We start from the raw sequence: 16,559 nt of genomic DNA on the forward strand, positions 1-16,559 counted from the left end.
GAAATAAACACTTTTAATTCTACCTGAAGAAGAGTTTATAATCTACAACAAAATGGCTTGTTTGTTTGTTTGTTTATTAGATTTATTGCTCGCCTTTCCCCGGAGGCCCGAGGCAAGTTACAAGATATAAACCCCCCATTAAAACCATACAATAAAACATATAAAAACACACATCATACACAATTCCCCACATAGTAATCAAGATGTGGTAAAAACTCAGCTCAATCTACACACTACCCCTCAGTATTCCCACCATAGAGGGATGGGGAGGATAGAGGGTGCCAGATGGATTTAGCTACTGCTGCTTAAGGGGGCCCAGATCTTCCATGCAGCCCAGCCTCATTCCATGATTTGGCGGAAGAGCTCCATTTTGCAGGCCCTGTGGAACGCTGAGAGGTCCCGCAAGACCCGCAGCTCCTCCGGGAGCTCATTCCACCTGGTTGAGGCCAGGACCAAAAAGGCCCTGGCCCTGGCCCTGGCCCTAGTTGAGGCCAGGCACGCTTTGGAGGCTTCGTTCACAATGAAATTTCTGTACATTTGTACTAATTAGGATACTTGCTAGTCTTTGTACCAGGAAAAAGTAACACCCCAAAACAGCTATTAAAAATCCTAGGAATGACAAATAACCAGCTTCACAGCCATGTACTATCAACTCCAGTAACTGTAACTTTAAAATTATATTGGCTGATGATTTAATGCCTATAAGAAACATTAACTTCCCTATTTTGGCAGGTAAGAGAAAATATGTCTAAGAAAGTCACATCAGAAGAAGCTATTGAAGTGAAGCTACTGGAGAAGGACAAGGAAGGAGTTATGAATTCCCAGCTGCAGTGGCAGCTTAACCTTTTAGCCCATGTTGAATCTCTCCAAGATGAAGTTACACATAGGATGGATTTAATTGAAAAGGAACTGGATGGTAAATGTCTTGTTTTCTCTTTTGTCCAAGATTTGGCACCGTCATGAATTTTAGTTCGTTATGAATACATGTTGATTACACTGATTTAAGGTCACATAGCACAAGACCCTGTGAGTAAATAGAAAAACAGCTCTTCACTACCCTTGTCATGAGTGAATAGTAATGGCACTGGAGTATGCAGATAGTGACATAAATTAGGGAAGCTTTTGCTGAAGAATTGTGCCCCAAACATAGCTTGAGATGGAATTGACTTCATAGACACAGGAGAAACTTGGAAATTTTTTATAGGAGACCCAAAAAAAAGCCAATAACAGGTGGGCTACTTTAAAAGTGAATATTTATTTTGAGAAAAGGATCCAGATACAATCGTCTAGATCGGTGGTCCCCAACCACCAAGCCGCGGCTCCCTCTTCCCGCCCCCCCCCCCCCCCCCGCAGTAAGAAACTTCCCAGGCCGCAAAAGCGGCCGATTAGCTTGCGGCCCAGCAAGCTTCATTTTGTGGGAGGGAGGGGAGAGGGAAGCAGGTCCACGCATGTGCGTTTGCTCCATGCGCTGCCGCAAACGCACATGCGCGGCAGGTCCATGCATGTACGTTTGTGGCTGCGTGATCCCCCTTCCCCACCACTGCCGGTCCGCAGCCTTAGAAAGGTTGCGGACCACTGGTCTAGATGACAAATGCTATTAGAGCACATTGAAACATTTAGAAATATCATATTGTATAGTTTTCCTTTTCTCATATGCATTCTCCTGCCTGAATGAAAGAGAACTCATAAAGGAAAGACTCAGAGTTTTAAAGACATACCATATACTTCTTGGAAATTTTTGACAAATGGTTAGAAAGTCTTAGCAAGACAATTGTTTCCTCACCCCTTCCAAACACTGGAATAGACTGCAGTCTTGTTTGCTTATACAAGCAACCCCTAATCTGTTCCATTATACTCCAGTTTTAATTCCTCTGTAAAAATGCCATCCTGAAAATTCTGCTTTGCATGTTCTGCGAAATGATACCTCCCTGACTTCAGGCCATTGCACAAGGTGGGAACCTCCACAGAGATTGCAGTTGTTCGTCTTGCGCATTTTTAGGGTGATGTCTCCATATATGAATATACTTGTGAACATTAACATTCTCTCTTTTGCAGTTTTGGAGAGCTGGTTGGATTATACTGGAGAGCTAGAACCACCAGAACCACTAGCTAGACTCCCACAACTCAAACATTGTATAAAACAACTCCTCACGGACTTAGGCAAAGTGCAACAGATAGCACTTTGCTGCTCAACATGATACTGGAGAGTTCTATATGGCGGCTGGAACATATCATGTGATGAACACTGTTTAAGTGGAATAGCATGCTTGTTGCATGTGATGCAGAACTGACTTCAGGGAATTGTTTGAAGACAAGTGTTATTCTTAAAGAACAGTCATGAGGTTGCCCTTTTTGTTCATTCGTCTTTTGCTAGGCATTTTTAACATTGTGGAAAGGGATTCATTCTTGTCCTCAAAGACAAGGAGCAGGCTGGCAATAGACTTTCACTCCATACATCAAGTTATTTAGAACTTCAAGATTACAGTTCATTGCATATATACACTGACAAAATTGTGCCACTGGAGAACAAAGTTCTGAGAGCCAAAAAACGATTAATTGACCAAGGCTGTAAATTACATTATGCATTGTTTATTTAAGTGACTAGTGCACCAGATTTAGTCATATTTTATTCTACTGGTTTATGCATAACCACAGTATTTAATCAACAGAAGATATTATTTTCAAGCCTAGCAAATATGAATGTCTAATTTTATTGTAAACTGTTACAAGGGGTTTGCAAATAACGACCTGAAACATGTCTACTATTTTAGATAGATGTAGTAGAAGGTCACAATTTGGTTGCACTTCTTTTCCTAGTAAATGATTGTTTTCCATATTTATCATGTCATAGTAGCATGCCTTTTATGGTACCGGGAAACCCATTTATGTTGTACTTCTGTGCATTCTTGAATTTCTGAGTCTGGCCATGCTGTGCCTCCCATGTTATAGTACTGATGAGTCCTGCCCTCATGGTAGGTACAGAATGGTCTGTGAGATAAACAGTGTACTGCAAATTCAGATTTAGCCATGGTCTGTGATAGTTTTCTACCCAGTTGTTAATAATTTCCATTCCGGTTATAGTTTCAAATGTAGTCTTCGAATATTATAAACTTTCTCCTTGTAGACACTTGTAAATGTGTGGTTTTGGGAATCAGTTTATTTTATATATATGTGTAAATGAAGCCTCAAGATCTATGCATGAGGTACTGTCCCCAAAAGCTGTGGGGTATTACGTTAAACAGTATGTTTTCAAAAATCCTCCTTTTTTTGTACTTTTATTTTCAGTTTTCTTATTTGTATTTGTGAGATCAAAGTGAAAATGCTGCTGAAGCTACATTATACAGTACCTTTTGGAAACATTGGTGTATTGTATGTGTTGGATATGTTTAAAAAATATTTTGCCTGAAAACCATATTTCCATAATTGATTTTTTTTTCTTTTTGTTAGACAACATCTGGGACAAAAAGGTTACTTTGAAGTAGACAGGAATGGGCTATTCTTACATTGATGGAGTTCTGAATAAGTTGTATTTTTATTACCTTGATATCACAGTTGTGTTTTTGACACCAAAGTTTAAAATTAAAGCACATTTGTGAGTTGAAGGCCTGTTTAAGTGTAAATTGTTAACTATGGATATAAATCTGTAACGCTTATATGCTGCAAAAATTGATTATGTATACTTCAGTTAGCCAGTGTTGTCATAGGAATAACATTGACTATAGTTAACATTTTGACCAGCTGATCTCTTTCAGAAAGGATAACTACAAAAAGGCTTTTGTGCCAAGACTAATTTCAGGGAATAATTTGTCTCCACTTTATTGGCACTTATCATATGAATAACATCTGTACAGCAGATAAAATTACTTTGCTGTAATAATTGGAATAAAGATTATGTGATTGTTAAATGACATCTGACTCTTAAGAGACAAAGTACTGAAGTTGTGAATGTTTGCACTGCAATGTTATAAACAGGAATCTCGAGCTTTTCAGTGGCCAGTTACACACAGGTGGGTGACTAAATTTTATGATTGTCTTTGAATGTTTGACAAGGCTAAAGTTGCTGAGCCAGGGCTATTTAAATAGTTTCAAATGTATAACTAGGTAAGCAGCCTCAGCCATATCTGCCCACAGATCCTGGAGACAAGACTCCATGGGATGGATCAAGGGGCTTCCCCTGTTAACTGTTGTTAGGGCAATTACAGCATGCATTGCAATTGTCTCCTAAAGTCTCTTGTCCCAAGAAGCCTTCAAGGGGCAAGTGCACATCAGCAAAACACACTACGATACAGTGGTCTTTAGTGAGGAGGGGGAATATGATAAAACTGCTTTAACCTCCTCTTTTGGAAGAGCCAGTTATGCTTTTCTCTGTGTATCCTCTTGTGCTTGCTGAATTTTGTTCATAATGCTCTTTGCCCTCAGGGGGAAAGTCCATTCTCTCCTGCAAGTGTTTCCGGTAAGTCTACCCTTTGCCTTCAGGAACATTAACGTTTCTGTGTCTTTTAATAAACAGGGGTTGAGTATGGTTTACTGGTTTGTACTGTTCATACAAACGTGTAACTGTGCTGTTGTCGTTTGGTATGATCTTAAGCTGTTTCAAGCCTGGTCACTCAGATATAATTGTTTTGTAACATAATTGATTATAATTGTCAGAGTAGGGATAGTGGGGCTTTGAGTCCTTTCCTTGGCCAGAAGTCACAGGGAGAGAGAGACACCAAACAGCCAGGATCAGATACAACAGGTGTCCTGTAGTGAACTGGAGCAGAAAATCTCCGTTAGGCCCTGAAGGCCTAGTTATTTGCCCTAGGTCATTTAATTTACATTTCAGCCTACCTCCTCCTCTAAGACAGTTTGACCCCCATGTAAGCAACCCCCACTTCCATTCAAAAGCATGGAAGATATAAATCCCTCATTTGCAGACCTCTGTAATAGTGTGATTCCAATAATATTTATTTTCCCTAGAAGCAGCTGGAAAACAGCAACCTTTCAATCAGTCCACAGACCCTTACTGGGAACACTTGAATTTACAGGCACAGGATATGCAGCAGGGCAAGCCGGGAATCCACACTTGGACCTGTTATCACTTAGCCTCCAGAGAGTCAATTCTTTGTGCAAATTTGTCTTGGATTTGCTGCAAGTACAGTGACAAAAAAGCACTAGTGTATGCAAATACAAGTCTTAGATTTATCAAGCAATCTATTGCTGTATTATTCTTACACTTGTTATCCTTCCAGTTTGATCTTTTAGAGGAGGCCTGTTTAAAATACCTACCTTTACAGCAATACTTTAAATGTATTATGAATATTTCTGTGTTATTCCTCATGAAGATTAGATACCGTAACTATAGGGTGCTTTGGCCATATCATGGAAGCATGGAAGATATAAATCCCTCATTTGCTGAAGATCCCCTCAGAACCAAAAATATACCTGCGGTTCCTCTGTTGGGCAGCATTTTTTTTAAAGTTATTTTGGTGTTAAGAGATGGAAAAAGAATAAACATAATGCTTTGGACTAAAGAGTATTATTCTTAATCAACCACAGGTCCTCCTGCCTTTAGTAGCATATAATGAATGATGATGGCTCTTCGGCATTCTCCTTCAAGTTCTGTGGGACAAATGGTTTCCATCTTTGCATCTCCTCCTCTTTTTGGCAGATGCGTCCTCTAAAGGCAAATCTTCAGTCATTAACAAGTAAGAATTGATGGCTTCCCGCAGGCCCAGGCTGATTGGAAAATCTTCTGGCAGTGGATCCTGTGACAACAGCTCTGAACTGGACAGGAAAAAACAAAGATAATAAATTCTGATTGAACAGGATGTGAAGGAGAAACCTGAGCGTTTTTTCCCCTATGAGGAACAAGTTTACTTCAGTGGTACAGCATTTGAAGAAAGGTCTACCCTGTAGATAAGGATGACGTGATACTTTTAGGAAGATTGATTTACAAGCTAACCTGAAATGCTTTCCTTTCAGAAGCAATACTAAGTGCTTTTATGTTTGTTGTCATAAATGAACTGGTCACACAAAGCAGCAATTGAGTATCCCACTGTGCCCTGGTCTCTCCAGGTCCTTTACGTACTGGTTGATCTCCTGCCAGTTGACATTTGGTTGTTTCACTGTCACTGATTCTGAATGGTTGGGTAGCAAGCCCGAGTCAGATCCTTGGATGAAGCATGGCTCTTGCAAGCGGCAACATAAACCATCTCTGCAATCTAGAAGCAAAGAAGGAGAATTACCAGAGTTGTGCAGGGGACCTTCTGGATCAGCAAGATTGCTCCAGCTGTTCTTCCCCCCCCCCCCCACACACACACACACACTGGTTATATTATATACTCAATACCTTAAGCATGTTCTTAGAAGTGTCTTAATAAGGAATGCTTATTCCCATTATTCTCACATAATAGCACAGCAGCCAAGAAACGAGGAAAACAATCTCAATAATGCTAATTGAGCTGGAAATTATTAAAATTACAGAAACCAGATTTAACACTGCTTCAGTTAAGTCCAAGCATCTTCCAACGCTGTGTAGGTTAGGAAGCAAGATTTCTTTCTAAAAAGGTTTCACATTTAGCCCACAGAGGGTAAGCTTTTTCCCTGTTAAACTTTTTGTCTAGTGAGGTAGCTCTAAATTTTCAGAGGGAGAGAGGAGCTAGTAGTGGGAGTAGGGGTTATGCTTGAACAGAAACCCCTCCAACGATAAGGATCTTTGCTACTACAGCATCCTTAACACGACTAAATAATTCGTTAAGCCCTCAGGTGGAGGGCTTTGTCCGTGATGAGGAAGGGAGGGGCCTAATTGGCCCCTTCCTCCTGACAGACCATCGGCCGGGCCAATTGGCAGGCGCAAAGCGCCTGCCGATTGGCCCGGCCGATTCCTAGGCTGCTGAAGGAAGCAACTGCGAGCCGCGCAGAGCGCGGCTCGCAGTTGCTTCCTTGAGGGCGGCCTGACGCGTCGGGAGGCGCAAAGCGCCTCCGACGCGTCAGGCTACCGGCAAGGGAGCCCCCGGCAGCCGCGCGGAGCCTCTCGCCGCTTCAGCCCGCCCGCAAAGGGAACCCCTGGCAGCTGCGCAGAGCGCGGCTGCCGGGGGCTCCCTGCCTGGCGGGCTGATGCTGCGAGAGGCGCAAAGCGCCTCTCGCAGCGTCAGCCCCCTGACACACGGAGCCCCGGCAGCCGCGCTCCGCACCTGTTGCAGGTCTAGCGCCTGAGGTCTAGCGCCTGCAGCATTTAGCTGCAGCAGGCTTGATTACTAGTTTTAAGATAATTACTTCCCAGGCATAAGAGGAGTTCCCTTGTTGATATTAGCATCTGTAGTGGTGAAGCCATGTATACATACCCTCATTCGTTTGTTTTGGGGGGTTGTTTGTTTTGTTTTGTTTGTTTTGTTTGTTTTTTGCTTTAAGAACCAGTGCCTGCTGTTCATTTATATGTGGGATAAAGTTAAGTGCTAATCCTGGAACCTGTCTGCTTTGGGATGAGAAGCAGTACTTAGAAGGACCACACAGGGTTGGGATTTTTGCAATGAAAGGGCATGCTGCCTTGCCACCTTCCCCATCACAGGCATTTGGGTAGTGGGAAATTAAAGGCAAGATTCTGCTGTGAGAAGATGTTCTCTCTCAGTTGATCCTTGAAATAGCCTCAGAATAACAGGGATCATTTTGTGTAAAAAGATGTGGTTAAACCCAAGCACTATCGTTGTGAAGAGTAAGCCTCCTCCTTTCTTTTAACAAGCCCCAAAATATATATAGGGAAAAAATTACCAGAATAATAGTCCACCAAATCCTGCAAGTTCGGAAAAGTGAGACGGGAAGTGATGTAAAGCCGGTTGTTTTCCAGGTAGTTAATATGATAATGTTTCACAGAATCCCAGGCTCCGTGCTGGGAATGTCTGATGGACAAGGAGTAGCAACCTGTTTGCAACGGAGAAGAGAGTTCAGTGTGGCATGCTGGACTTCCAGATGCCCGAACATCTATAGGATGTAAAGTTGCTTCATAGGTTTTTAAGATTATATTTTATTTTATTGACCCTCACAAACCTCCATTATGGACTACTGACATCGATGTTCTACTTGGGAGGATTTTGTATTAATGATTCCTTTAAGATTCTACGTTAGGCTTAGTGCGGGTTCTAGTATGTTTTGCTGGTTCATACTGTTGTAATTCTTGATTTAATGGATTTTTATTTGCATAGTTTTGGAGTTGTTTTATTTTTGCTTGTTGCAAGCTGCTCTGAGTGCAATGGGGAGGGTATACAGCACCTTAGAGAGAATTCTGCAGTTCTTGTGTTTCTTGAGCTGGCCTTCCCTGGAGTTTGTGTTTTGTTTTGTTTTGCAGGTTTCAAAGGACTGTCTCCAGTACCTTTCATCATTTGACTCTTTCTTATCAGAAAGGAGCCTTCATGGTTGGAAGGCAGCATCAGTAGCTCCTCTGCTTTTTCCCGGCTGATGTCTTCATAGAGCCACCTGAAAAGAGAGCAAGCAAGCACTGAAATGTTTACAGCCCATAAAACCTGTCCCATACAGGTTAAAGGGGTGTGGGAGAACTGATACCTCAGGAACATGTCCAATCCCTGGTTGAGGTGAGCCTTTTGGTTCACGCAGAGCTACCCTTCTACTCCCCAAGGCACCCTCGAGATTCCATATTTAGTAGTTGCAAAACCAAAGGAAAGACAGCAGCTCTTACTTGTCAGAGATTTTGGTTATGTAGTTGCTAGGAACGTAGCAGTCTTTACCAGTTGCTACTGATACAACTTTCCACCATTCACCATCTCTGTGGGATAAAAGCATACTCATTTGTTAAAATACCCCAGAGCAAAAGCTATACATAAAGTGTAAAACTGATACTTCTTTTTTTTTCCAGTTTCTGGAAAAATTTGGTCTTGCTAATGTTAACATAGGAAGCATTATAGACGGTTGAGGGATTAGAGGGGGTACTTATTAAATAAGAGGGGGTACTTTTTAGATTTGCAGACAAATACTAAACTGGGAAGGGTAGCAAACACAACAGAATACAGGATTATCAGAATAGGCTTGAGAAGTGAGCTAAACTGAATAACATGAAATTTAGTAGGGACAAATGTAGAGTTCTGCATTTAGGTAGGAAAAAACCATATACATCAATATAGGATGGGAAAGACTTGTCTTGGCAGTAATATGTGCAAAAAGGATCTAGGAGTCTTTGTAGACCATACATTGAACATGAGTCAACAGTGTGACTCGACTCAAAAGGCAAATGGGATTTTGGGCTGTACAAACAGAGTATCGTGTTGAGATAACAGGAGGTGATGGTAGTGCTTTACTCAGTTCTGGTTCAGCCTCACTTGGAGTACTGTGTTCAGTTTTGGGCACCACAATTGAAGAAGGATGTGAGGGGTTTGGAGACCAAGACATATGAGGAGAGGTTGGGGGAGCTTGGTTTGTTTAGCCTGGAGAGGAAAGAACTGGGATCTGATAACAATCCTCAAGTATTTAAAAGGCTGCCATATAGTGGATGGAGCAGAGTTGTTCTCTCTTGCTCCAGAGGGATGGACCAGAACCGATGGGATGAAATTAATTAAAAATAAATTCCTTCTAAACATCCAGTAGAAGTTCCTGACAGAGCAGTTTCTCAGTGGAACAGGCTTCCTCGGGAGGTGGTGGGTTCTCTTTGAAACAGAGGCTGGATAGCCATCTGATGGAGAGGCTAATTCTGTGAAGATTCAAGGGGGTGGGAGGTTACAGTGGATAAGCAATAGGGTTCTGAGTGTCCTGCATAATGCAGGGGGTGGGACTTTGGACTAGATGAACCAGGAGGTCCCTTCCAACTCTATGATTCTATGGTTGCTCTGTTTGTATTCGTGGTAAATAATTCAGTGACATATTTCCTTTATTTGATGGTATCTCTATTTCTAAGCTATTTGTTATCATTTGAATCACCTCATCCCAATATAAAAGGACTCTAAGACATTCCCACTCCCTGATTGTAAGCCATGACTCCTTCAGGAAGAAGACCTGGTTTTTATAACCCACTTTCACTGCCTGCACAAGTCTCAAAGCAGCTTACAATTGCCTTCCTTTCCCCCACAACAGACAACCTGTGCAGCAGGTGAGTTTGAGAGCGCTCTGGGAGAACTGTGTCTGAGCCAAAGTAACCCTGCTGGGTGCATGTGGAAGAAGAGTGGGCAGTCAAACCTGGTTCTCCAGATCGGAGTCTGCCACTCTTAACCCCCAGACCACACTGGCTGTGAGGAGGGTAGCCAGGGTTTGGTTCTTCAGCTTTTCTGTTAGTGCAGATACTCACTCAGACAGGAGGTGCAGCTGTTCCCCCATCTTCAGTATTGGCTGCCCGGAAGGGAAGTCACATACTGCAATAGCTACAAGTCCAAACAAAATGCATGCCACTTTAGTTTGTCTTACTGCTGTAGTATTCAAACCAACCATGTCTTTATAAGGCAGGGATTCTCAATCAAGGGTCCATGGACACCTGGTGGTCCCTGGGAATTCTGAAGTGGCATGCTATGGGGGGGAGGGGGGGTTCTAGGCTGTCTTCACAGCTCCTATTCTTTCCAGCTTACATGAGGTAGTGCCTCCATAGTAGTAGTAAAACCAGGGGGGAGGGAGCAAAAGGAGGGCTAAAGTTATGGGTAGTGATGTCACTTCTGAAGGCATAGCAGGGGACAACCAGCTGGCATCACTTCTGGGGGTCCTCAGAGTTTGAAAGAAAATTTCAGAGGGCTCCTCCACAGTCAAAAGGTTGAAAAAGGCTGTTCTAAGGGGAGCTTAATCTTAATTTTGTGGGTTAAGTGTGGCCCAGGATGTCCCCACTTCCTGATTCAAATTTCCTCTCAGCTACAACCAGGAAGAGGACTCCAGTGACATTCTGAATCCAAAAGGACTTGCACTACAGTCTTTTATGTGAACTGGTCTTGAATTGTCAGGTGCCAGTTACTAAATTTAATCATGCAAGCCCCACTTTAGTATGAAGGGCAGCAAACTAGAGTCAGGCTCAATCACTTTATCTACCTAGCTCTAAGAATACAGCTACCCTCCTTCCCAAATTCCTGGACCAAGAATTGTTTGTAGCCTAGAGTAATCCCCACCTGTTTGTCTTGGGCCCAAGCCGGTGGGTTGGTGGGTTGGTGGGACTGGCTGAGTAGCAGCTGGCTTCCTCCTGCTGGGCAAGCTCCCCATCCTAGTCCTCAGCCAGCTTCTGCGTTTGAACAACAGTAGTGTTCTAGTACAGAGCAGAGAGAGGCATTTAAAAAACAACAGCTGTAAGGCAGAAAGTGAGAGCATTTCAGCACATCAGTCAAAATAGTGTTATGCAGGATGAATGGCAAAGTGCTAATTTTTATTGCGCTTCCCATCACACCTCCTCACCTTTTCTGCTGTCTCGCCTTTGTCTGCCACCTTTTCATGCATCTCACCCTCCACATCTGCTGCAGGAAATGGTGGAAGAGAGCAACGAACACTTTGCGCTTTTGCCTGTCAATCAATTCAGGCAACCAATCCCCTTCATATTTTAAAGGTCCCACAATGCTCACTTTAAGAATTAATACTTCTCCATTGAAATGCCCATGCATGGAATCATAGCATAGTGCTTTTTGAATGCCACCCCTTAAGGGATCACAAGCCCTTTGAGACATTTTAAAATTAATATTGTTCCTGATTTGGGGAGGTGGAGAAAACTTTTGAGAGCCACTCTTTATGTTACAACTTTGGAAAAAAAAATCTTTTATTTCTGTCATCGCCTGCACGCATGTCTGCCTATTCGTTGCTTCAGGAAGTTAGACGTTTAAAAAAAAAGAAATCCCTGTTCCTGGAAACAAGGGAGAGGGAGGTGGGTGCGAGGGTGGGACGAAGCAGGCAACTTTAGCATGTTTGAGCCACCATACCTTCCTTCTGCTTGTTGCCTGCTATTTATCCACTAGGGGTAGCGCTATTTAGGTTGATGAATCCACTTTAAGTGATTCCCGAACTTGCACTTTAAAATGGAGGATGTAGTGAGCAGTCAGGTGGCCAGATGCTGGATGTGGGCTATGTCATGTGGAGTGGCCAGAATATACCGACTACATTAGTTAAGCATTTCACTATATCAGGTGTGGAAAAGCCCTGATATGGAACTCAAAACTACCAACTGTGAGCTGGCACATCTGTGGGGGAAGATTGTTTTTGTTCTGAGTTAAACTCCACAAGGAATGTTCTTTCTACCTGAAAAAGGCAGTAATGGTGGGAGCTGGAAGCAGCTAACAAAACCAGAATAATCAAGTAACTAGTAGTTTGCCCCTTAGAAACACGTGGAGGGCTATCTGGCCTCTTTGACTGAGGATGTTGGGGATTCCTGAAGTATGGCATGGTAAAGGTTCTGTTCATCTTGAAAGTCATGCTCTCTGACTTGGAAGATCAGAACCTGGTACTGATTGTAAAGCCCACTCAAAAGTATCCTTCTCTTTGTTACTAGTGGGCCGTCCAAAAGATAAAAACATCAAGTTGAATCCTAGTTCTTGCCCTATAATTCAGGTGAGATTTACTAATGAAAAACTGTTTCCTGTAAATGGATCAGCTTAATGGTTACTCTTTGCTACACTGTCTTCTGTCATGCTTCTAGTATCTGAAACAGTTCATTTTCCCTGCATCAATTAAGCTCTGTGTCTGAATTCCTCTCAAGATTTCTAGCAAACCATCCCTTGACCCACTCTGGATTGATTGACATTTGTGGTGGTGAAAGTAGGAAACAGTTGCATGGCAGACAATTGTGAATACTCTGTAAGGCATTGTATCAAATGTCCTGAACTTCACGTAATACATTGCCAAAATAATATCATGGCCACAGAAGCACTCCTGAGCATATGGCAATCACAATCTTTGCTGTGCTGGTAAACCAACATGCGCAGCAAGCACAAGGTGTTACAGTCCAGACTGGTATGCGGCTCTAGTGACCCTGCTTGCTATCCTGATAAGCTGTATCTGTTGCAGAACATTCTGTATTGCAAGCCAAAGAGTGGGCATCACTTACCTGTTTGTCATGAGATGCCAATACTGCAAGCAGCAAACTTTTGCAAGACGGGAGACTTAGAGTCTCATCTCAAGTCTTCAGGTTGCACTGGTTGTGGGCAAGATCTTGGCTCACACCAACACACAGCAATGAACACAACACAACCCCAGACCCCTTCTTTTAACAAGGCATGCTATAAATATAACTCCTGTCCAGACCGTCTGTAGGCATCTAGTCTTCTTATGCAGTATTGAGCTCTTACTCCAAGATTCTGCAGACAACAGTATTCCTGCAGGTTTTAAAATGCAAGTTGCAGGACCAGGGGAGCCTGATGTACAGATTGGCTTGATGGTTTGCAAAAGTGCTGCTAGCTGATGAGAACCCACAAACCATTCAGATTTCCTATGACGCAAATGGAAAGGTGGCTGGTGTGATTTTTTTCCCCTCGCAGAAAGCAGAAGAGTGTAATAGCCTGGTTCAAACATACTGCTGTAACATAGTCTTTAGCTCTCTCAGGTAAAAGGATCCTATTGCTTGAGACCAGAAGTCCTAATGGCCTGGTGCTCCAAGTCCAGTGATTTGGCTTATCCCCAAACTGAATGCTCCATAAAATTCTTGTATTTTATTATGAATACTAGCTTCTAAGCCCGTTCCTAAGAACGGGCCTTGAAAGGGCCCCCCTCCCCTGGCCAGACAACTTAAGGTGTTTTGGGGCCGCAGTGCGCAACCGGACCAAGTGGGCGAGCGGGGGCTGGCCAACTCATTAGCAGGCCCAGGACAGAGCTCCTTAGCAGGCAGTCAGCAGGCTGGGAGACCCTCGTGAGCAGGCCGGGAGGCCCTCGTTAGCAGGCCCAGCCAGCCCTAGCAGGCCAAGAGGCCCTTATGAGCAGGCCCAGCCGAGCAGGCCAAGAGGCCATCGTTAGCAAGCCCTCCACCAGGACCCATTGCTCAGGGCCTTCTCTCCTTACCTGCTGCTGGCTCTAGGCACTGAGGCGTATCTGAGAGCAAAGAGGCTAGAGCCCAGGGATGGATGGTGGGAGCTGCAGGGGCAGGGCCAATCATGATGCAGCCAACTTTGCTGGCTGCATCCTGATTGGCCCTATTCCAACTTGGACAGCCGGACACATCCTACCCCCCCAGGCTGTTTCACAAATATATAGAGGAACCATTGATAAGAATATATGCAACACCTTTAGAATAAACACATATACAGGCTACATGTATGACAGACAATCTAGGTGACTTTCTTCCAATAGTTTATCCTCCCTCCCTGCTGGGATTCTCTTAGCTCCTTGTTGTTCTTACCAAATCTATGGATCCTGGAGAAAGATGAGCACATCCTTCCTGAAATGCATGCCAAAATTTCACGCAGGATGTTTGCACCACAGTGAATTAGGAAGTCCTCATATTTGAATTTTCCTAATGTGCAGATGTCAGTGTTTTGTGAGCAAAAACAGCAGTTATTTTAGAACTAAGTGAAAAATTAAATAAGCAAAATGAAAGAAAAATAAGCAAGACCTGCTTAGAGCAAACCGCCAACATTTCCTTACAGCATGTGGTACCGCAAAAAAAAAATCTGTGAATAATTAAAGTTCTTCTGTTAGTCCTCAATCTATGAAGTTGGCAGGGTCATGGCCAGCTCTGGGCAGGGTACGGGCTCCCCTCTCTACAAACGGATGCAGTAGCACAGATCCAGTTTTACTGTTCTGTTAAAGTATTTCCCCATGTTGTGGCTGCCCCGCTCCCCCAGGAAGGTAAAGGCAAATGCTGAGCCAGACTAAAAGTACAAATATACTTTCACCATATTTAAATCCCCCTTGTATAGAAAAGGGCAGGGACTGACCTTCAAGAGCCAAAAGGATATGCCCATGAGAAACACAGGATCAGCTTTCTGCAGTTGTGGTCTTTCCTCTTCTCTAAGTTGGCTCCCAGAATTAAAGTCTGGTTCAGAGGAAGTGGCCCTTGGCCAATAGGGGGTTCTTCAAACACAGATGAGGGGATTCAGGCCTTTACGCAAGCCCCGTGTTCTAAGTGACTGCAATACACCAGGGTTCCAACATGTGCCTTTGAACCTTCACACATTTGGTTCTAAGGAATGTAGTTGGCCAGTTAATTTGCGTAAATCTTCATGTCATTGAAGACTATGTCACGATTAAAAGTATGCACATCAAGATATCTTGTCTTTCTCAGAAGTCTAAAAATAGCTTAAGATCGTAATTGCTATCTCCTCCTGCTCTGCTGAATGTGTGACTTTGTGGCCATAAACTTCTGCCATACTGCTAACCCTAGAAGTGCAGGCTTCTTTACCAACTCCCCTCCAGCTATACTGGTTGGTGTAACTGTGCCTGTTCCAATTATTGCCAAGTTTTTTCTCCCTCTGGAGAAATTCTGTTGCAGTTTCTTTGGTCCCTTGGAAGTTAGAGAGGCTACTGTTGCCTGTTATCAGCATATTCATGTGTATTTCAGTCTCCTTGATAAGTTCTTGGTAAACTGGTTGCTCCACAGCTGCTGTTTCTATTTATAGTCATAACCCCATCATTATCTACGGTATGTTGAGGTTTTGAGCCCCATTCTATTTTTAAAACGTTGCCAGAACGATTCTACTGTTATTTGTTTAATCTCATACAACAGATTAAAATATACGGCTTAGTTTATGCAGACAGCACTCAAAGACTTGTGAGGGTGTTTTGAAAAATACTGTTGTTAAATTGACCAGTTCTGAGGCCTATCTCTGGTGATAAGCAGACCTCGTACCATTTAGTCTGACTCTTGCGGAAGAGCAGGCTGGTATGGGTGGAATCCTGTGTGTGTGAAAGGATCCAACCTAATGGCTAGTCAGTGAAAGCCTGTCTGAACCTAGAATAGAACAGTGGTTCTCAACCTGGGGATTGGGACCCCTTTGGGGGTCAAACGACCCTTTCACAGGGTTTGCGGAAGGGCAAACAGCTTGGCTGGGGTAGATAGAGATAGAGTGTTCGTCCGTCTGGAGCAGTAGAACAGAGTGAGATCGGCATGGTGGGACAAGAGGCAGAGCTGAACTGAACTGAGAAACCCTGGAAAAAACCCAATGTATATGCAATCTGAACAATGGATCTTCACACCATTGGTCAATTTCGGTTTAATTTATGTGAAAGAACACATACTTTTATAGTTGGGGGTCACCACAACATGAGGAACTGTATTAAAAGGTCGCAGCATTAGACAATTCAAATCACACGCTAAAGCCATCACTAGCTTAAATTGATGTGCCTCAGCCAGGCTTTTCTTTTGACTATCTGAAGACCATTATTACTGATCTATTATTTAAAAACAGCAAAGATATATTTATTTACAGATTATTTGCATACAACTCCTGCCTCAGTGATCTGTGTTCCTCTCACTAATCAGAAAACTTACTTCATGGCAACAAACCCAAAGCTGCCCCAAAAAACATCTTATAACCGAGGGGAAGGTTTACAGTTCCAAGCAAACCCCGTCCCTCAAACTCTTAAGAGGCTGTGTGAATCCCCCCCAGTTGGCAAAAATGGCCTGTCCCTAGTAAAAAAAATAGTACTGTATTTTGGAAATGATGCACTCTTAAGCTCCGTGTGTTTTTGAA

At 43.2% G+C, this 16,559-nt stretch overlaps 2 protein-coding genes across 9 annotated transcripts in view; one reads left to right on the forward strand and one right to left on the reverse strand.

The window, feature by feature from the left end:
• PHF20 (PHD finger protein 20) overlaps positions 1-3,908 on the forward strand; it is a 59,852-nt gene extending 55,944 nt beyond the window's left edge. For all 6 annotated transcript variants that reach the window (XM_077335216.1, XM_077335217.1, XM_077335218.1 and 3 more), the window contains 2 exons: positions 733-916; positions 2,056-3,908. In XM_077335216.1, the coding sequence (XP_077191331.1) occupies positions 733-916; positions 2,056-2,198 (327 nt within the window). In that variant the 3' untranslated portion in view covers positions 2,199-3,908. The remainder of the gene's footprint in view (positions 1-732; positions 917-2,055) is intronic.
• A 161-nt stretch (positions 3,909-4,069) lies between these two features.
• SLA2 (Src like adaptor 2) lies at positions 4,070-16,450 on the reverse strand. Of its 3 annotated transcripts, none has more exons than XM_077335224.1 (8): positions 14,805-16,450; positions 11,067-11,200; positions 10,268-10,340; positions 8,672-8,758; positions 8,348-8,451; positions 7,750-7,899; positions 6,071-6,203; positions 4,070-5,766 (listed from the first exon to the last, which is right to left on the reverse strand). In XM_077335224.1, exons 2-8 carry the CDS (start codon positions 11,155-11,157, stop codon positions 5,595-5,597), a joined length of 810 nt encoding a protein of 269 aa, XP_077191339.1. In that variant the 5' UTR covers positions 11,158-11,200; positions 14,805-16,450; the 3' UTR covers positions 4,070-5,594. The 3 variants fall into 3 exon arrangements, with proteins under 3 accessions (XP_077191339.1, XP_077191338.1, XP_077191337.1); XM_077335223.1 differs by lacking the exon at positions 14,805-16,450 and adding an exon at positions 12,983-14,791; XM_077335222.1 differs by lacking the exon at positions 14,805-16,450 and having other exon boundaries at positions 11,067-14,790.
• Between the last annotated feature and the right edge of the window lie 109 nt (positions 16,451-16,559).

The sequence above is a fragment of the Paroedura picta genome, chromosome 4, assembly GCF_049243985.1.
Source record: "Paroedura picta isolate Pp20150507F chromosome 4, Ppicta_v3.0, whole genome shotgun sequence".
Lineage (NCBI taxonomy): Eukaryota > Metazoa > Chordata > Lepidosauria > Squamata > Gekkonidae > Paroedura > Paroedura picta.